At 50.0% G+C, this 19,074-nt stretch overlaps 1 protein-coding gene across 1 annotated transcript; it reads left to right on the top strand.

Annotated features, from left to right (window-relative positions):
- The first annotated feature begins 9,048 nt into the window (after positions 1-9,048).
- On the top strand, positions 9,049-17,370 carry LOC135514440 (uncharacterized). The gene is made up of 4 exons (XM_064937942.1): positions 9,049-9,286; positions 12,278-13,926; positions 14,529-14,733; positions 17,138-17,370. Exons 1-4 carry the CDS (start codon positions 9,049-9,051, stop codon positions 17,368-17,370), a joined length of 2,325 nt encoding a protein of 774 aa, XP_064794014.1.
- Positions 17,371-19,074: the final 1,704 nt, after the last annotated feature.

The following is a 19,074-nucleotide window of genomic DNA, read 5'->3' on the forward strand; positions in this document are numbered from 1 at the left end:
CTACCCAGAATGGAACCCCTCTACCCAGAATGGAACCCCTCTACACAGTATGGAACCCCTCTACCCAGAATGGAACCCCTCTACACAGTATGGAACCCCTCTACCCAGTATGGAACCCCTCAACCCAGTATGGAACCCCTGTAACAAGTATGGAACCCGTCTACAAAGTATGGAACCCGTCTACAAAGTATGGAACCCCTCTACCAAGTATGGAACCCCTCTACCCAGTATGGAACCCCGCAACCCAGTATGGAACCCCTCTACCAAGTATGGAACCCCTCTACCCAGTATGGAACCGCTCAACAACCCAGTATGGAACCCCTCAACCCAGTATGGAACCCCTCTACCCAGTATGGAACCCCTCTACCAAGTATGGAACCCCTCTACCAAGTATGGAACCACTCTAGCCAGTATGGAACCCCTCTACACAGAATGGAACCCCTCTACCCAGTATGGAACCCCTCTACACAGTATGGAACCCCTCTACACAGTATGGAACCCCTCTACACAGTATGGAACCCCTCTATCCAGTATGGAACCCCTCTATCCAGTATGGAACCCCTCTATCCAGTATGGAACCCCTCTACACAGAATTGAACCCCTCTACCAAGTATGGAACCTCTCTACCAAGTATGGAACCACTCTAGCCAGTATGGAACCCCTCTACACAGAATGGAACCCCTCTACCCAGTATGGAACCCCTCTACACAGTATGGAACCCCTCTACACAGTATGGAACCCCTCTACACAGTATGGAACCCCTCTACACAGTATGGAACCCCTCTACACTGAATGGAACCCCTTTACCCAGTATGGAAACCCTCTACCAAGTATGGAACCCCTCTTCCCAGTATGGAACCCCTCTACCCAGGATGGAACCCCTCTACCCAGTATGGAACCTCTCAACCCAGTATGGAACCCCTCTACCAAGTATGGAACCCCTCTACCCAGTATGGAACCCCTCTACCCTGTATGGAACCCCTCTACCCTGTATGGAACCCCTCTACCCAGTATGGAACCCCTCTACCCAGTATGGAACCCCTCTACCCAGTATGGAACCCCTCTACACAGTATGGAACCCCTCTACATAGTATGGAACCCCTCTACACAGTATGGAACCCCTCTACACAGAATGGAACCCCTCTACCAAGTATGGAACCCCTCTACCTAGTATGGAACCCCTCTACCCAGAATGGAACCCCTCTACCCAGTATGGAACCCCTCTACCCAGTATGGAACCCCTCAACCCAGTATGGAACCCCTCTACCAAGTATGGAACCCCTCTATCCAGTATGGAACCCCTCAACCCAGTATGGAACCCCTCAACCCAGTATGGAACCACTCTACCAAGTATAGGACCCCTCTACACAGTATGGGACCCCTCTACCCAGTATGGAACCCCTCTACACAGTATGGAACCTCTCAACCCAGTATGGAACCCCTCTACCAAGTATGGAACCCCTCTACCCAGTATGGAACCCCTCTACCCAGTATGGAACCCCTCTACACAGTATGGAAACCCTCTACACAGTATGGAACCCCTCTACACAGTATGGAACCCCTCTACACAGTATGGAACCCCTCTACACAGTATTGAACCCCTCTACCAAGTATGGAACCCCTCTACCTAGTATGGAACCCCTCTACCCAGAATGGAACCCCTCTACCCAGAATGGAACCCCTCTACCCAGTATGGAACCCCTCAACCCAGTATGGAACCCCTCAACCCAGTATGGAACCCCTCTACCAAGTATGGAACCCCTCAACCCAGTATGGAACCCCTCAACCCAGTATGGAACCCCTCAACCCAGTATGGAACCCCTCAACCCAGTATGGAACCCCTCTACCAAGTATAGAACCCCTCTACCCAGTATGGAACCCCTCTACCCAGTATGGAACCCCTCTACACAGTATGGAACCCCTCTACACAGAATGGAATCCCTCTACACAGTATGGAACACCTCGACACAGCATGGAACCCCTCTACACAGTATGGAACCCCTCTACACAGTATGGAACCCCTCTAACCAGTATGGAACCCCACTACACAGTATGGAACCCCTCTACACAGAATGTAACCCCTCTACCAAGTATGGAACCCCTCTACCTAGTATGGAACCTTTCTACCCAGAATGGAACCCCTCTACCCAGTATGGAACCCCTCTACCCAGTATGGAACCCCTCTACCCAGAATGGAACCCCTCTACCCAGAATGAAACCCCTCTACACAGTATGGAACCCATCTACCCAGAATGGAACCCCTCTACACAGTATGGAACCCCTCAACCCAGTATGGAACCCCTCTACCCAGTATGGAACCCCTCTACCCAGTATGGAACCCCTCTACCAAGTATGGAACCCCTCAACCCAGTATGGAACCCCTCTACCAAGCATGGAACCCCTCTACCAAGTATGGAACCCCTCTACCCAGTATGGAACCCCACAACCCATTATGGAACCCTCTACCAAGTATGGAACCCCTCTACCCAGTATGCAACCCCTCTACCAAGTATGGAACCCCTCTACCCAGTATGGAACCCCTCTACACAGTATGGAACCCCTCTACACAGTATGGAACCCCTCTACACAGTATGGAACCCCTCTACACAGTATGGAACCCCTCTACACAGTATGGAACCCCTCTACACTGAATGGAACCCCTTTACCCAGTATGGAAACCCTCTACCAAGTATGGAACCCCTCTTCCCAGTATGGAACCCCTCTACCCAGTATGGAACCCCTCTACCCAGTATGGAACCCCTCAACCCAGTATGGAACCCCTCTACCCAGTATGGAACCCCTCTACCCAGTATGGAACCCCTCTACCCAGTATGGAACCCCTCTACCCAGTATGGAACCCCTCTACCCAGTATGGAACCCCTCTACCCAGGAGCAGCTTCTGGAGATGGAGATAGTGAAGATGAGTAGGGAGCAGCTTCTAGAGATGGAGATAGTGAAGATGAGTTGGGAGCAGCTTCTAGAGATGGAGATAGTGAAGATGAGTAGGGAGCAGCTTCTAGAGATGGAGATAGGGAAGATGAGTAGGGAGCAGCTTCTAGAGATGGAGATAGGGAAGTTGAGTAGGGAGCAGCTTCTAGAGATGGAGATAGTGAAGATGAGTAGGGAGCAGCTTCTAGAGATGGAGATAGGGAAGATGAGTAGGGAGCAGCTTCTAGAGATGGAGATAGTGAAGATGAGTAGGGTGCAGCTTCTAGAGATGGAGATAGTGAAGATGAGTGGGGAGCAGCTTCTAGAGATGGAGATAGTGAAGATGAGTAGGGAGCAGCTTCTAGAGATGGAGATAGGGAAGATGAGTGGGGAGCAGCTTCTAGAGATGGAGATAGTGAAGATGAGTAGGGAGCAGCTTCTAGAGATGGAGATAGGGAAGATGAGTAGGGAGCAGCTTCTAGAGATGGAGATAGGGAAGATGAGTAGGGAGCAGCTTCTAGAGATGGAGATAGGGAAGATGAGTTGGGAGCAGCTTCTAGAGATGGAGATAGTGAAGATGAGTTGGGAGCAGCTTCTAGAGATGGAGATAGGGAAGATGAGTAGGGAGCAGCTTCTAGAGATGGAGATAGTGAAGATGAGTAGGGAGCAGCTTCTAGAGATGGAGATAGGGAAGATGAGTGGGGAGCAGCTTCTAGAAATGGAGATAGTGAAGATGAGTAGGGAGCAGCTTCTAGAGATGGAGATAGGGAGATGAGTAGGGAGCAGCTTCTAGAGATGGAGATAGGGAAGATGAGTAGGGAGCAGCTTCTAGAGATGGAGATAGGGAAGATGAGTAGGGAGCAGCTTCTAGAGATGGAGATAGGGAAGATGAGTGGGGAGCAGCTTCTAGAGATGGAGATAGGGAAGATGAGTAGGGAGCAGCTTCTAGAGATGGAGATAGGGAGATGAGTAGGGAGCAGCTTCTAGAGATGGAGATAGGGAAGATGAGTAGGGAGCAGCTTCTAGAGATGGAGATAGGGAGATGAGTAGGGAGCAGCTTCTAGAGATGGAGATAGGGAAGATGAGTGGGGAGCAGCTTCTAGAGATGGAGATAGTGAAGAGTAGGGAGCAGCTTCTAGAGATGGAGATAGGGAAGATGAGTAGGGAGCAGCTTCTAGAGATGGAGATAGGGAAGATGAGTGGGGAGCAGCTTCTAGAGATGGAGATAGGGAGATGAGCAGGGAGCAGCTTCTAGAGATGGAGATAGGGAAGATGAGCAGGGAGCAGCTTCTAGAGATGGAGATAGGGAGATGAGCAGGGAGCAGCTTCTAGAGATGGAGATAGGGAAGATGAGTAGGGAGCAGCTTCTAGAGATGGAGATAGGGAAGATGAGTAGGGAGCAGCTTCTAGAGATGGAGATAGGGAAGATGAGTAGGGAGCAGCTTCTAGAGATGGAGATAGTGAAGATGAGTACGGAGCAGCTTCTAGAGATGGAGATAGGGAAGATGAGTAGGGAGCAGCTTCTAGAGATGGAGATAGTGAAGATGAGTAGGGTGCAGCTTCTAGAGATGGAGATAGTGAAGATGAGTGGGGAGCAGCTTCTAGAGATGGAGATAGTGAAGATGAGTAGGGAGCAGCTTCTAGAGATGGAGATAGGGAAGATGAGTGGGGAGCAGCTTCTAGAGATGGAGATAGTGAAGATGAGTAGGAGCAGCTTCTAGAGATGGAGATAGGGAAGATGAGTAGGGAGCAGCTTCTAGAGATGGAGATAGGGAAGATGAGTAGGGAGCAGCTTCTAGAGATGGAGATAGTGAAGATGAGTAGGGAGCAGCTTCTAGAGATGGAGATAGGGAAGATGAGTGGGGAGCAGCTTCTAGAGATGGAGATAGTGAAGATGAGTAGGGAGCAGCTTCTAGAGATGGAGATAGGGAAGATGAGTAGGAGCAGCTTCTAGAGATGGAGATAGGGAAGATGAGTAGGGAGCAGCTTCTAGAGATGGAGATAGGGAAGATGAGTAGGGAGCAGCTTCTAGAGATGGAGATAGGGAGATGAGCAGGGAGCAGCTTCTAGAGATGGAGATAGGGAAGATGAGCAGGGAGCAGCTTCTAGAGATGGAGATAGGGAGATGAGCAGGGAGCAGCTTCTAGAGATGGAGATAGGGAAGATGAGTAGGGAGCAGCTTCTAGAGATGGAGATAGGGAAGATGAGTGGGGAGCAGCTTCTAGAGATGGAGATAGTGAAGATGAGTAGGGAGCAGCTTCTAGAGATGGAGATAGTGAAGATGAGTAGGGAGCAGCTTCTAGAGATGGAGATAGGGAAGATGAGTAGGGAGCAGCTTCTAGAGATGGAGATAGGGAAGATGAGTTGGGAGCAGCTTCTAGAGATGGAGATAGTGAAGATGAGTTGGGAGCAGCTTCTAGAGATTGAGATAGGGAAGATGAGTAGGGAGCAGCTTCTAGAGATGGAGATAGTGAAGATGAGTAGGGAGCAGCTTCTAGAGATGGAGATAGGGAAGATGAGTGGGGAGCAGCTTCTAGAAATGGAGATAGTGAAGATGAGTAGGGAGCAGCTTCTAGAGATGGAGATAGGGAAGATGAGTAGGGAGCAGCTTCTAGAGATGGAGATAGGGAAGATGAGTGGGGAGCAGCTTCTAGAGATGGAGATAGGGAAGATGAGTAGGGAGCAGCTTCTAGAGATGGAGATAGGGAGATGAGTAGGGAGCAGCTTCTAGAGATGGAGATAGGGAAGATGAGTAGGGAGCAGCTTCTAGAGATGGAGATAGGGAGATGAGTAGGGAGCAGCTTCTAGAGATGGAGATAGGGAAGATGAGTGGGGAGCAGCTTCTAGAGATGGAGATAGTGAAGAGTAGGGAGCAGCTTCTAGAGATGGAGATAGGGAAGATGAGTAGGGAGCAGCTTCTAGAGATGGAGATAGGGAAGATGAGTGGGGAGCAGCTTCTAGAGATGGAGATAGGGAGATGAGCAGGGAGCAGCTTCTAGAGATGGAGATAGGGAAGATGAGCAGGGAGCAGCTTCTAGAGATGGAGATAGGGAGATGAGCAGGGAGCAGCTTCTAGAGATGGAGATAGGGAAGATGAGTAGGGAGCAGCTTCTAGAGATGGAGATAGGGAAGATGAGTAGGGAGCAGCTTCTAGAGATGGAGATAGTGAAGATGAGTACGGAGCAGCTTCTAGAGATGGAGATAGGGAAGATGAGTAGGGAGCAGCTTCTAGAGATGGAGATAGTGAAGATGAGTAGGGTGCAGCTTCTAGAGATGGAGATAGTGAAGATGAGTGGGGAGCAGCTTCTAGAGATGGAGATAGTGAAGATGAGTAGGGAGCAGCTTCTAGAGATGGAGATAGGGAAGATGAGTGGGGAGCAGCTTCTAGAGATGGAGATAGTGAAGATGAGTAGGGAGCAGCTTCTAGAGATGGAGATAGGGAAGATGAGTAGGGAGCAGCTTCTAGAGATGGAGATAGGGAAGATGAGTAGGAGCAGCTTCTAGAGATGGAGATAGTGAAGATGAGTAGGGAGCAGCTTCTAGAGATGGAGATAGGGAAGATGAGTGGGGAGCAGCTTCTAGAGATGGAGATAGTGAAGATGAGTAGGGAGCAGCTTCTAGAGATGGAGATAGGGAAGATGAGTAGGGAGCAGCTTCTAGAGATGGAGATAGGGAAGATGAGTAGGGAGCAGCTTCTAGAGATGGAGATAGGGAAGATGAGTAGGGAGCAGCTTCTAGAGATGGAGATAGGGAGATGAGCAGGGAGCAGCTTCTAGAGATGGAGATAGGGAAGATGAGCAGGGAGCAGCTTCTAGAGATGGAGATAGGGAGATGAGCAGGGAGCAGCTTCTAGAGATGGAGATAGGGAAGATGAGTAGGGAGCAGCTTCTAGAGATGGAGATAGTGAAGATGAGTAGGGAGCAGCTTCTAGAGATGGAGATAGGGAAGATGAGTGGGGAGCAGCTTCTAGAAATGGAGATAGTGAAGATGAGTAGGGAGCAGCTTCTAGAGATGGAGATAGGGAAGATGAGTAGGGAGCAGCTTCTAGAGATGGAGATAGGGAAGATGAGTAGGGAGCAGCTTCTAGAGATGGAGATAGGGAAGATGAGTGGGGAGCAGCTTCTAGAGATGGAGATAGGGAAGATGAGTAGGGAGCAGCTTCTAGAGATGGAGATAGGGAGATGAGTAGGGAGCAGCTTCTAGAGATGGAGATAGGGAAGATGAGTAGGGAGCAGCTTCTAGAGATGGAGATAGGGAGATGAGTAGGGAGCAGCTTCTAGAGATGGAGATAGGGAAGATGAGTGGGGAGCAGCTTCTAGAGATGGAGATAGTGAAGAGTAGGGAGCAGCTTCTAGAGATGGAGATAGGGAAGATGAGTAGGGAGCAGCTTCTAGAGATGGAGATAGGGAAGATGAGTGGGGAGCAGCTTCTAGAGATGGAGATAGGGAGATGAGCAGGGAGCAGCTTCTAGAGATGGAGATAGGGAAGATGAGCAGGGAGCAGCTTCTAGAGATGGAGATAGGGAGATGAGCAGGGAGCAGCTTCTAGAGATGGAGATAGGGAAGATGAGTAGGGAGCAGCTTCTAGAGATGGAGATAGGGAAGATGAGTAGGGAGCAGCTTCTAGAGATGGAGATAGTGAATATGAGTAGGGAGCAGCTTCTAGAGATGGAGATAGGGAAGATGAGTAGGGAGCAGCTTCTAGAGATGGAGATAGTGAAGATGAGTAGGGTGCAGCTTCTAGAGATGGAGATAGTGAAGATGAGTGGGGAGCAGCTTCTAGAGATGGAGATAGTGAAGATGAGTAGGGAGCAGCTTCTAGAGATGGAGATAGGGAAGATGAGTGGGGAGCAGCTTCTAGAGATGGAGATAGTGAAGATGAGTAGGGAGCAGCTTCTAGAGATGGAGATAGGGAAGATGAGTAGGGAGCAGCTTCTAGAGATGGAGATAGGGAAGATGAGTAGGGAGCAGCTTCTAGAGATGGAGATAGTGAAGATGAGTAGGGAGCAGCTTCTAGAGATGGAGATAGGGAAGATGAGTGGGGAGCAGCTTCTAGAGATGGAGATAGTGAAGATGAGTAGGGAGCAGCTTCTAGAGATGGAGATAGGGAAGATGAGTAGGGAGCAGCTTCTAGAGATGGAGATAGGGAAGATGAGTAGGGAGCAGCTTCTAGAGATGGAGATAGGGAAGATGAGTAGGGAGCAGCTTCTAGAGATGGAGATAGGGAGATGAGCAGGGAGCAGCTTCTAGAGATGGAGATAGGGAAGATGAGCAGGGAGCAGCTTCTAGAGATGGAGATAGGGAGATGAGCAGGGAGCAGCTTCTAGAGATGGAGATAGGGAAGATGAGTAGGGAGCAGCTTCTAGAGATGGAGATAGGGAAGATGAGTAGGGAGCAGCTTCTAGAGATGGAGATAGGGAAGATGAGTAGGGAGCAGCTTCTAGAGATGGAGATAGGGAAGATGAGTAGGGAGCAGCTTCTAGAGATGGAGATAGTGAAGATGAGTAGGGAGCAGCTTCTAGAGATGGAGATAGTGAAGATGAGTAGGGTGCAGCTTCTAGAGATGGAGATAGTGAAGATGAGTGGGGAGCAGCTTCTAGAGATGGAGATAGTGAAGATGAGTAGGGAGCAGCTTCTAGAGATGGAGATAGGGAAGATGAGTGGGGAGCAGCTTCTAGAGATGGAGATAGTGAAGATGAGTAGGGAGCAGCTTCTAGAGATGGAGATAGGGAAGATGAGTAGGGAGCAGCTTCTAGAGATGGAGATAGGGAAGATGAGTAGGGAGCAGCTTCTAGAGATGGAGATAGTGAAGATGAGTAGGGAGCAGCTTCTAGAGATGGAGATAGTGAAGATGAGTAGGGAGCAGCTTCTAGAGATGGAGATAGGGAAGATGAGTGGGGAGCAGCTTCTAGAGATGGAGATAGTGAAGAGTAGGGAGCAGCTTCTAGAGATGGAGATAGGGAAGATGAGTAGGGAGCAGCTTCTAGAGATGGAGATAGTGAAGATGAGTAGGGAGCAGCTTCTAGAGATGGAGATAGTGAAGATGAGTAGGGAGCAGCTTCTAGAGATGGAGATAGGGAAGATGAGTAGGGAGCAGCTTCTAGAGATGGAGATAGGGAAGATGAGTAGGGAGCAGCTTCTAGAGATGGAGATAGGGAAGATGAGTAGGGAGCAGCTTCTAGAGATGGAGATAGTGAAGATGCGTAGGGTGCAGCTTCTAGAGATGGAGATAGTGAAGATGAGTGGGGAGCAGCTTCTAGAGATGGAGATAGTGAAGATGAGTTGGGAGCAGCTTCTAGAGATGGAGATAGGGAAGATGAGTAGGGAGCAGCTTCTAGAGATGGAGATAGGGAAGATGAGTAGGGAGCAGCTTCTAGAGATGGAGGGAGGGAAGATGAGTAGGGAGCAGCTTCTAGAGATGGAGATAGGGAAGATGAGTAGGGAGCAGCTTCTAGAGATGGAGATAGGGAAGATGAGTAGGGAGCAGCTTCTAGAGATGGAGATAGGGAAGATGAGTAGGGTGCAGCTTCTAGAGATGGAGGGAGGGAGGGTGGGGGGCAGCTTCTAGAGATGGAGAGTGAAGATGAGTTGTGAGCAGCTTCTAGAGATGGAGATAGGGAAGATGAGTAGGGAGCAGCTTCTAGAGATGGAGATAGGGAAGATGAGTAGGGAGCAGCTTCTAGAGATGGAGATAGGGAAGATGAGTAGGGAGCAGCTTCTAGAGATGGAGATAGGGAAGATGAGTAGGGAGCAGCTTCTAGAGATGGAGGGAGGGAGGGTGGGGGGCAGCTCTGGGGGGAGGGAGAGGCGGTGATACAACCCTGGGCTGGGAGGAGTTAGGGGAATGGGGTTTTTATTTTCCTTTCCCAACATATTAAAGAGAGTAAAGGAACATCCTCAAATCAACGTTTAGTGGTCACGTACACACTTCTGCAGATGTTATCGCAGGTGCAGTGTTTCTATGTCCACCCGTGCAGTAATATATATCAATATGACTATACAAGTAAGAAAAGGTCAAGCAATTCAGACATATCATTCTCTTATTTGTATGCATAGCTGACTTTATACATTAAATTAACATTCTCATATGTTTGTGTTACTGGACCTAAACATATATTTTCCTTCTACTTTTTACTGTTGCATATAAGCAATGTAAAGATGCAATGAATTCTAATAGGAACCCCCCCCCCCCCCCCCAAATCATGTGTTATTCTAACATTGTATATAGTATTGTATTTCATATTGTAATGTCTAATTCAAAGGCAATAAGTTGCATGAATAAGAATCAAATCAAACAACTCAACTGTGTTTTGTTTTAAAAGATGTACTGTACTGGTGGTCATACTTACTGTCGGTTGGATGGTGTGTACCATGTGTATCCTGTACAATATTCAACTTGAAATACCTCAAATTAACGTACAGCCTTGAATCACTCCTGAACAAAATAAATACTGTACTGGAACAAATTATATAAAATTATAATTTTAATGGGTTAATTAAGAAAATTAATTAAAATTCAATGGGGGGGTTCAGGGTGGCAGGGTAGCCTAGTGGTTAGAGCGTTGGACTAGTGACCGGAAGGTTGCAAGCTCAAACCCCCGAGCTGACAAGGTACAAATCTGTCGTTCTGCCCCTGAACAGGCAGTTAACCCACTGTTCCTAGGCCGTCATTGAAAATAAGAATTTGTTCTTAACTGACTTGCCTAGTTAAATAAAGGTAAAATAAAAAATAAATAAATAATGGGATTATGATATAGGTGACACAACATCCTATAGGATTGCAAGAATACTATATGATCCAATTGGATTTCTTCAGATTTTTAATAGGAAAAAACGTTGTCCAATAGGATTTCAATAGGTTTCTGAGATGATACAATCATCCTATAGGATTCTATTAGAAATATCACTCATTCTATCAGATTGTTTTATTGGGGTGTCCACTCATTTCCTATTGTTTGATATTTCCTTTTTACAGACTATGCTGCACACACACACACACACACACACCCACACCCACACCCACACCCACACACCCACACCCACACACACACACACACACACACACACACTGTAGAGCCCCACTCCCCCGCTCATAAAATAATGACTTTTCGTCAGGATTCTCTCCTGGTTTTCACATTCAGAGCTTCAGTTGAAGGTTTTGGACAACAGTCAGTTCAAAGGAGAGTAAGAGAATCCACATCCCTCATTGGTTAAAAGTGTCTGCTGAATGGCACGTATTATTACAAAGCCAGTCCGTAATAATGTTTAATAATGACATCAAAACCATTATTAATGTTAAGTAATGGTATCATTCTTCTCTATCATTCTATCAGGTCTTCTCTCTCTGTGTGTGTGTGTGTGTGTGTGTGTGTGTGTGTGTGTGTGTGTGTGTGTGTGTGTGTGTGTGTGTGTGTGTGTGTGTGTGTGTGTGTGTGTGTGTGTGTGTGTGTGTGTGTGTGTGTGTGTGTGTGTGTGTGTGTGTGTGTGTGTGTACCTCTCCCATGCTTGTTACCGTATCCTAATTGCACACTTACTGTAACTGCAGCATCAAAGTCACAACACACACACACACACACATCTGGTACTAGCTGATAGTGCTACCAACTGCCAGGGAAAATAGTTTAGGCTCTCTGAATTAGTTTCTGTTCTTTCTGTAAGTGTTGTGTAAGCGTTGTGTAAGTGTTTCAGGATGTTAGGAAGCTTGTTATGTTGAGAGAAAGATAGAGAGAGAGAATCTATTCCTATACCTCAGATTGTTCTGACCAGATTAACCAGACCACTCAACTGAAGAGAGTTCTTTGAACAAAGCTCAATCAGCAACATTTATCCAGGTTTGTGTCATCATCTGTAAAGTAGTCCTACTATTATCAGTGGTATTTCACAACAACAACTTCCCTAATGTATCTGGAACCACAGAGACAACACAAGAGGTATCCAGTGAAAGGAGTCTTGTTGAAACCCATGTCGTGTTTCTATGGGGGTAGAGAGGCTCTAATGGGGGTAGAGAGGCTCTATGGGGGTAGAGAGGCTCTATGGGGGTAGAGAGGCTCTATGGGGGTAGAGAGGTTCTATGGGGGTAGAGAGGCTCTAATGGGGGTAGAGAGGCTCTAATGGGGGTAGAGAGGCTCTAATGGGGGTAGAGAGGCTCAATGGGGGTAGAAAGGCTCTATGGGGGTAGAGAGGCTCTATGGGGGTAGAGAGGCTCTATGGGGGTAGAGAGGCTCTAATGGGGGTAGAGAGGCTCTATGGGGGTAGAGAGGCTCTAATCTAATGGGGGTAGAGAGGCTCTATGGGGGTAGAGAGGCTCTAATGGCTATAGGGGGATTGAGTTCCCATATTTCATCCATCAGCTCCCCAGCCGTCTGTCAGCCAACACCCCCAACCTGTAGCCCCTAGCCAGCTAGAACCTAAGACCATCCCCCAACCTGTAGCCCCTAGCCAGCTAGAACCTAAGACCATCCCCCAACCTGTAGCCCCTAGCCAGCTAGAACCTAAGACCATCCCCCAACCTGTAGCCCCTAGCCAGCTAGAACCTAAGACCATCCCCCAACCTGTAGCCCCTAGCCAGCTAGAACCTAAGACCATCCCCCAACCTGTAGCCCCTAGCCAGCTAGAACCTAAGACCATCCCCCAACCTGTAGCCCCTAGCCAGCTAGAACCTAAGACCATCCCCCAACCTGTAGCCCCTAGCCAGCTAGAACCTAAGACCATCCCCCAACCTGTAGCCCCTAGCCAGCTAGAACCTAAGACCATCCCCCAACCTGTAGCCCCTAGCCAGCTAGAACCTAAGACCATCCCCCAACCTGTAGCCCCTAGCCAGCTAGAACCTAAGACCATCCCCCAACCTGTAGCCCCTAGCCAGCTAGAACCTAAGACCATCCCCCAACCTGTAGCCCCTAGCCAGCTAGAACCTAAGACCATCCCCCAACCTGTAGCCCCTAGCCAGCTAGAACCTAAGACCATCCCCCAACCTGTAGCCCCTAGCCAGCTAGAACCTAAGACCATCCCCCAACCTGTAGCCCCTAGCCAGCTAGAACCTAAGACCATCCCCCAACCTGTAGCCCCTAGCCAGCTAGAACCTAAGACCATCCCCCAACCTGTAGCCCCTAGCCAGCTAGAACCTAAGACCATCCCCCAACCTGTAGCCCCTAGCCAGCTAGAACCTAAGACCATCCCCCAACCTGTAGCCCCTAGCCAGCTAGAACCTAAGACCATCCCCCAACCTGTAGCCCCTAGCCAGCTAGAACCTAAGACCATCCCCCAACCTGTAGCCCCTAGCCAGCTAGAACCTAAGACCATCCCCCAACCTGTAGCCCCTAGCCAGCTAGAACCTAAGACCATCCCCCAATCTGTAGCCCCTAGCCAGCTAGAACCTAAGACCATCCCCCAACCTGTAGCCCCTAGCCAGCTAGAACCTAAGACCATCCCCCAACCTGTAGCCCCTAGCCAGCTAGAACCTAAGACCATCCCCCAACCTGTAGCCCCTAGCCAGCTAGAACCTAAGACCATCCCCCAACCTGTAGCCCCTAGCCAGCTAGAACCTAAGACCATCCCCCAACCTGTAGCCCCTAGCCAGCTAGAACCTAAGACCATCCCCCAAACTGTAGCCCCTAGCCAGCTAGAACCTAAGACCATCCCCCAACCTGTAGCCCCTAGCCAGCTAGAACCTAAGACCATCCCCCAACCTGTAGCCCCTAGCCAGCTAGAACCTAAGACCATCCCCCAACCTGTAGCCCCTAGCCAGCTAGAACCTAAGACCATCCCCCAACCTGTAGCCCCTAGCCAGCTAGAACCTAAGACCATCCCCCAACCTGTAGCCCCTAGCCAGCTAGAACCTAAGACCATCCCCCAACCTGTAGCCCCTAGCCAGCTAGAACCTAAGACCATGCCCCAGCCTGGACCCCCTAGCCAGCTAGAACCTAAGACCATCCCCCAGCCTGGAGCCCCTAGCCAGCTAGAACCTAAGACCATGCCCCAGCCTGCAGCCAGCCTCTGGACGGCTAGAACCTAAGACCATCCCCCAGCCAGCCCCTAGGCAGCTAGAACCTAAGACCATGACCCAGCCTGCAGCCAGCCTCTAGCCAGCTAGAACCTAAGACCATCCCCCAGCCAGCCCCTAGGCAGCTCGAACCCGAGACCATCCCCCAGCCTGCAGCCAGCCTCTGGACAGCTAGAACCTAAGACCATCCCCCAGCCAGCCTATGGACAGCTAGAACCGAAGGCCATGCCCCAGCCAGCAGCCAGTCCCTAGCCAGCTAGAACCTAAGACCATGCCCCAGCCTGCAGCCAGCCCCTAGCCAGCAAGAACCTAAGACCATGTCCCAGCCTGCAGCCAGCCTCTGGACAGCTAGAACCTAAGACCATCCCCCAGCCAGCCTCTGGACAGCTAGAACCGAAGGCCATGCCCCAGCCAGCAGCCAGTCCCTAGCCAGCTAGAACCTAAGACCATGCCCCAGCCTGCAGCCAGCCCCTAGCCAGCAAGAACCTAAGACCATGTCCCAGCCTGCAGCCAGCCTCTGGACAGCTAGAACTTAAGACCATGCCCCAGCCTGCAGCCTGCCCCTAGTCAGCTAGAACCTAAGACCATCCCCCAGCCTGCAGCCAGCCCCTAGCCAGCTAGAACCTAAGACCATCCCCCAGCCTGCCCCTAGCCAGCTAGAACCTAAGACCATCCCCCAGCCTGTCCCTAGGCAGCTAGAACCTAAGACCATGCCCCAGCCTGTCCCTAGGCAGCTAGAACCTAAGACCATGCCCCAGCCAGCCTCTGGACAGCGAGAACCTAAGACCATCCCCCAGCCTGCAGCCAGCAAATCAAATCAAATCAAATGTATTCATAAAGCCCTTCGTACATCAGCTGATATCTCAAAGTGCTGTAAAGAAACCCAGCCTAAAACTCCAAACAGCAAGCAATGCAGGTGTAGAAGCACGGTGGCTAGGAAAAACTCCATAGAAAGGCCAAAACCTAGGAAGAAACCTAGAGAGGAACCAGGCTATGTGGGGCTGCCAGTCCTCTTCTGGCTGTGCCGGGTGGAGATTATAACAGAACATTGCCAAGATGTTCAAATGTTCATAAATGACCAGTATGGTCAAATAATAATAATCACAGGCAGAACAGTTGAAACTGGAGCAGCAGCACGGCCAGGTGGACTGGGGACAGCAAGGAGTCATCATGTCAGGTAGTCCTGAGGCATGGTCCTAGGGCTCAGGTCCACCGAGAGGAGAGAGAGAGAGACAGAGAAAATTAGAGATATCATAATTAAATTCACACAGGACACCAGATAAGACAGGAGAAGTACTCCAGAAATAACAAACTGCCCCTAGCCCCCGACACATAAACTACTGCAGCATAAATACTGGAGGCTGAGACAGGAGGGGTCAGGAGACACTGTGGCCCCATCCGATGACACCCCAGGACAGGGCCAAACAGGAAGGATATAACCCCACCCACTTTGCCAAAGCACAGCCCCCACACCACTAGAGGGGATATCTTCAACCACCAACTTACCATCCTGAGACAAGGCCGAGCATAGCCCACAAAGATCTCCGCCACGGCACAACCCAAGGGGCGGTGCCAACCCAGACAGGAAGATCACATCAGTGAGTCAACCCACTCAAGTGATGCACCCCTCCCAGGGACGGTATGAAAGAGCCCCAGTAAGCCAGTGACTCAGCCCCTGTAATAGGGTTAGAGGCAGTGAATCCCAGTGGAAAGAGGGGAACCGGCCAGGCAGAGACAGCAAGTTGCTCCAGAGCCAGACTACACTCAATCATATGACCCACTGAAGAGATGAGTCTTCAGTAAAGACTTAAAGGTTGAGACCGAGTTTGCGTCTCTCACATGGGTCGGCAGACCATTCCATAAAAGTGGAGCTCTATAGGAGAAAGCCCTGCCTCCAGCTGTTTGCTTAGAAATTCTAGGGACAATTAGGGGGCCTGCGTCTTGTGACCGTAGCGTACGTGTAGGTATGTACGGCAGGACCAAATCAGAGAGATAGGTAGGAGCAAGCCCATGTAATGTTTTGTAGGTTAGCAGTAAAACCTTGAAATCAGCCCTTGCTTTGACAGGAAGCCAGTGTAGGGAGGCTAGCACTGGAGTAATATGATGAAATGTTTTGGTTGTAGTCAGGATTCTAGCAGCCATATTTAGCACTAACTGAAGTTTATTTAGTGCTTTATCCGGGTAGCCGGAAAGTAGAGCATTGCAGTAGTTTTACCTAGAAGTGACAAAAGCATGGATTCATTTTTCTGCATCATTTTTGGACAGAAAGTTTCAGAATTTTGCAATGTTATGTAGATGAAAAAAGCTGTCCTTGAAATGGTCTTGATATGTTCTTCAAAAGAGAGATCAGGGTCCAGAGTAACGCCAAGGTCCTTCACAGTTTTATTTGAGACGACCGTACAAACATTAAGATTGATTGTCAGATTCAACAGAAGATCTCTTTGTTTCTTGGGACCTAGAACAAGCATCTCTGTTTTGTCCGAGTTTAAAAGTAAAACATTTGCAGCTATCCACTTCCTTATGTCTGAAACACAGGCTTCTAGCGAGGAATTTTGGGGCTTCACCATGTATCATTGAAATGTACAGCGATGTGTCATCCACATAGCAGTGAAAGTTAACATTATGTTTTCAAATGACATCCCCAAGAGGTAAAATATATAGTGAAAACAATAGTGAACCTTGAGGAACACCGAATTTACAGTTGAATTTACACTAGTCAACCAGCACCTAAGACAATCCCCCAACCTGCGGCCAGCCTCTCGGCAGCTAGAACCTAAGACCATCCCCCAGCCTGCGGCCAGCCTCTAGGCAGATAGAACCTAAGACCATCCCCCAGCCTGCGGCCAGCCTCTAGGCAGATAGAACCTAAGACCATCCCCAGCCTGCGGCCAGCCTCTAGGCAGATAGAACCTAAGACAATCCCCCAGCCTGCGGCCAGCCTCTAGGCAGATAGAACCTAAGACCATCCCCAGCCTGCGGCCAGCCTCTAGGCAGATAGAACCTAAGACCATCCCCAGCCTGCGGCCAGCCTCTCGGCAGCTAGAACCTAAGACCATCCCCCAGCCTGCGGCCAGCCTCTAGGCAGATAGAACCTAAGACCATCCCCCAGCCTGCGGCCAGCCTCTAGGCAGATAGAACCTAAGACCATCCCCAGCCTGCGGCCAGCCTCTAGGCAGATAGAACCTAAGACAATCCCCCAGCCTGCGGCCAGCCTCTAGGCAGATAGAACCTAAGACCATCCCCAGCCTGCGGCCAGCCTCTAGGCAGATAGAACCTAAGACCATCCCCAGCCTGCGGCCAGCCTCTAGGCAGATAGAACCTAAGACCATCCCCAGCCTGCGGCCAGCCTCTAGGCAGATAGAACCTAAGACCACCCCCAGCCTGCGGCCAGCCTCTAGGCAGATAGAACCTAAGACAATCCCCCAGTCTGCGGCCAGCCTCTAGGCAGATAGAACCTAAGACCATCCCCCAGCCTGCGGCCAGCCTCTAGGCAGATAGAACCTAAGACCTGCGGCCAGCCTCTAGGCAGATAGAACCTAAGACCATCCCCAGCCTGCGGCCAGCCTCTAGGAAGATAGAACCTAAGACAATCCCCCAGTCTGCATCCAGCCTCTGGCCAGCCAGCAACCTGCTCCAGCTCTGCCCATTCACAACTGACATTGAGAGCATTGTTGTGTTGTGACACTAAGGGAACTGAGGGAGAGAGATTCTCACTGCTCAAGTTACATTCCAGAAATCAGCTGTTCTGCTGTCTCAAACACAAAACACCCTTTGTACTGTGCTCCCCTCTACCTGTTTTCTCCCTCTCCTCTCCTCTACCCCTTCACCCTCTACCTGTCTTCTCCCTTTCCTCTCCTCTACCCCTTCCCCTCTACCTGTCTTCTCCCTCTCCTCTACCCTTTCCCTTCTACCTGTTTTCTCCCTCTCTTCTCCTCTACCCCTTCCCCTCTACCTGTCTTCTCCCTCTCCTCTACCCCTTCCCCTCTACCTGTCTTCTCCCTCTCCTCTACCCCTTCCCCTCTACCTGTCTTCTCCCTCTCCTCTCCTCTACCCCTTCCCCTCTACCTGTCTTCTCCCTCTCCTCTACCCCTTCCCCTCTACCTGTCTTCTCCCTCTCCTCTCCTCTACCCCTTCCCCTCTACCTTTCTTCTCCCTCTCCTCTCCTCTACCCCTTCCTCTCTACCTGTCTTCTCCCTCTCCTCTACCCCTTCCCTTCTACCTGTCTTCTCCCTCTCATCTCCTCTACCCCTTCCCCTCTACCTTTCTTCTCCCTCTCCTCTCCTCTACCCCTTCCCCTCTACCTGTCTTCTCCCTCTCCTCTACGCCTTTCCCTCTACCTGTCTTTTCCCTCTCCTCTCCTCTACCCCTTCCCCTCTACCTGTCTTCTCCCTCTCCTCTACCCCTTCCCCTTCTACCTGTCTTCTCCCTCTCTTCTTCTCTACCCCTTCCCTTCTACCTGTCTTCTCCCTCTCCTCTCCTCCATTTTCTTCTTCCCCTCTCTTATTAAATGTGTACATTAGTCATTTAGGTACAAAAATAACCACATATAAGTAATCACAAGAAAAACCTACAAGATCAGAGGCAGTAAGAAAATACCTCTCTTTCTCCTCTCTGTCCTCTCTCTCCTCTCTCTCCTCTCTGTCCTCTCTCTCCTCTCTGTCCTCTCTGTCCTCTCTCTCCTCTCTCTCCTCTCTGTCCTCTCTGTCCTCTCTCTCCTCTCTGTCCTCTTTCTCTTCTCTCTCCTCTCTGTCCTCTCTCTCCTCTCTCTCCTCTCTGTCCTCTCTGTCCTCTCTCTCCTCTCTGTCCTCTCTCTCCTCTCTGTCCTCTTTCTCTTCTCTCTCCTCTCCTCTCTCTCCTCTCTGTCCTCTCTCTCCTCTCTCTCCTCTTTCTCCTCTCTGTCCTCTCTCTCCTCTCTGTCCTCTCTCTCCTCTCTGTCCTCTCTCTCCTCTCTCTTCTCTCTCTTCTCTCTGTCCTCTCTGTCCTCTCTCTCCTCTCTCTCCTCTCTGTCCACTCTCTCCTCTCTCTCCTCTCTCTCCCCTCTCTCCTCTCTGTCCTCTCTCTCCTCTCTGTCCTCTTTCTCCTCTCTCTCCTCTCTGTCCTCTCCTTGAGTCTTCATGCCTGTAGTGATTTGTAGTGCTGTTGTTGTTT

The sequence above is a fragment of the Oncorhynchus masou genome, chromosome 25 (assembly GCF_036934945.1).
Source record: "Oncorhynchus masou masou isolate Uvic2021 chromosome 25, UVic_Omas_1.1, whole genome shotgun sequence".
Lineage (NCBI taxonomy): Eukaryota > Metazoa > Chordata > Actinopteri > Salmoniformes > Salmonidae > Oncorhynchus > Oncorhynchus masou.

Coding starts and splice junctions, on each gene's coding strand:
- LOC135514440 (XM_064937942.1), top strand. CDS start 9,049: ATGAGTAGGGAGCAGCTTCTAGAGATGGAGATAGGGAAGATGAGTAGG. Junction 9,287..12,277: donor GATGGAGATAGGGAAGATGA/GTAGGGAGCAGC, acceptor TTCATCCATCAG/CTCCCCAGCCGTCTGTCAGC. Junction 13,927..14,528: donor CTGCAGCCAGCCTCTGGACG/GCTAGAACCTAA, acceptor CCCAGCCTGCAG/CCAGCCCCTAGCCAGCTAGA.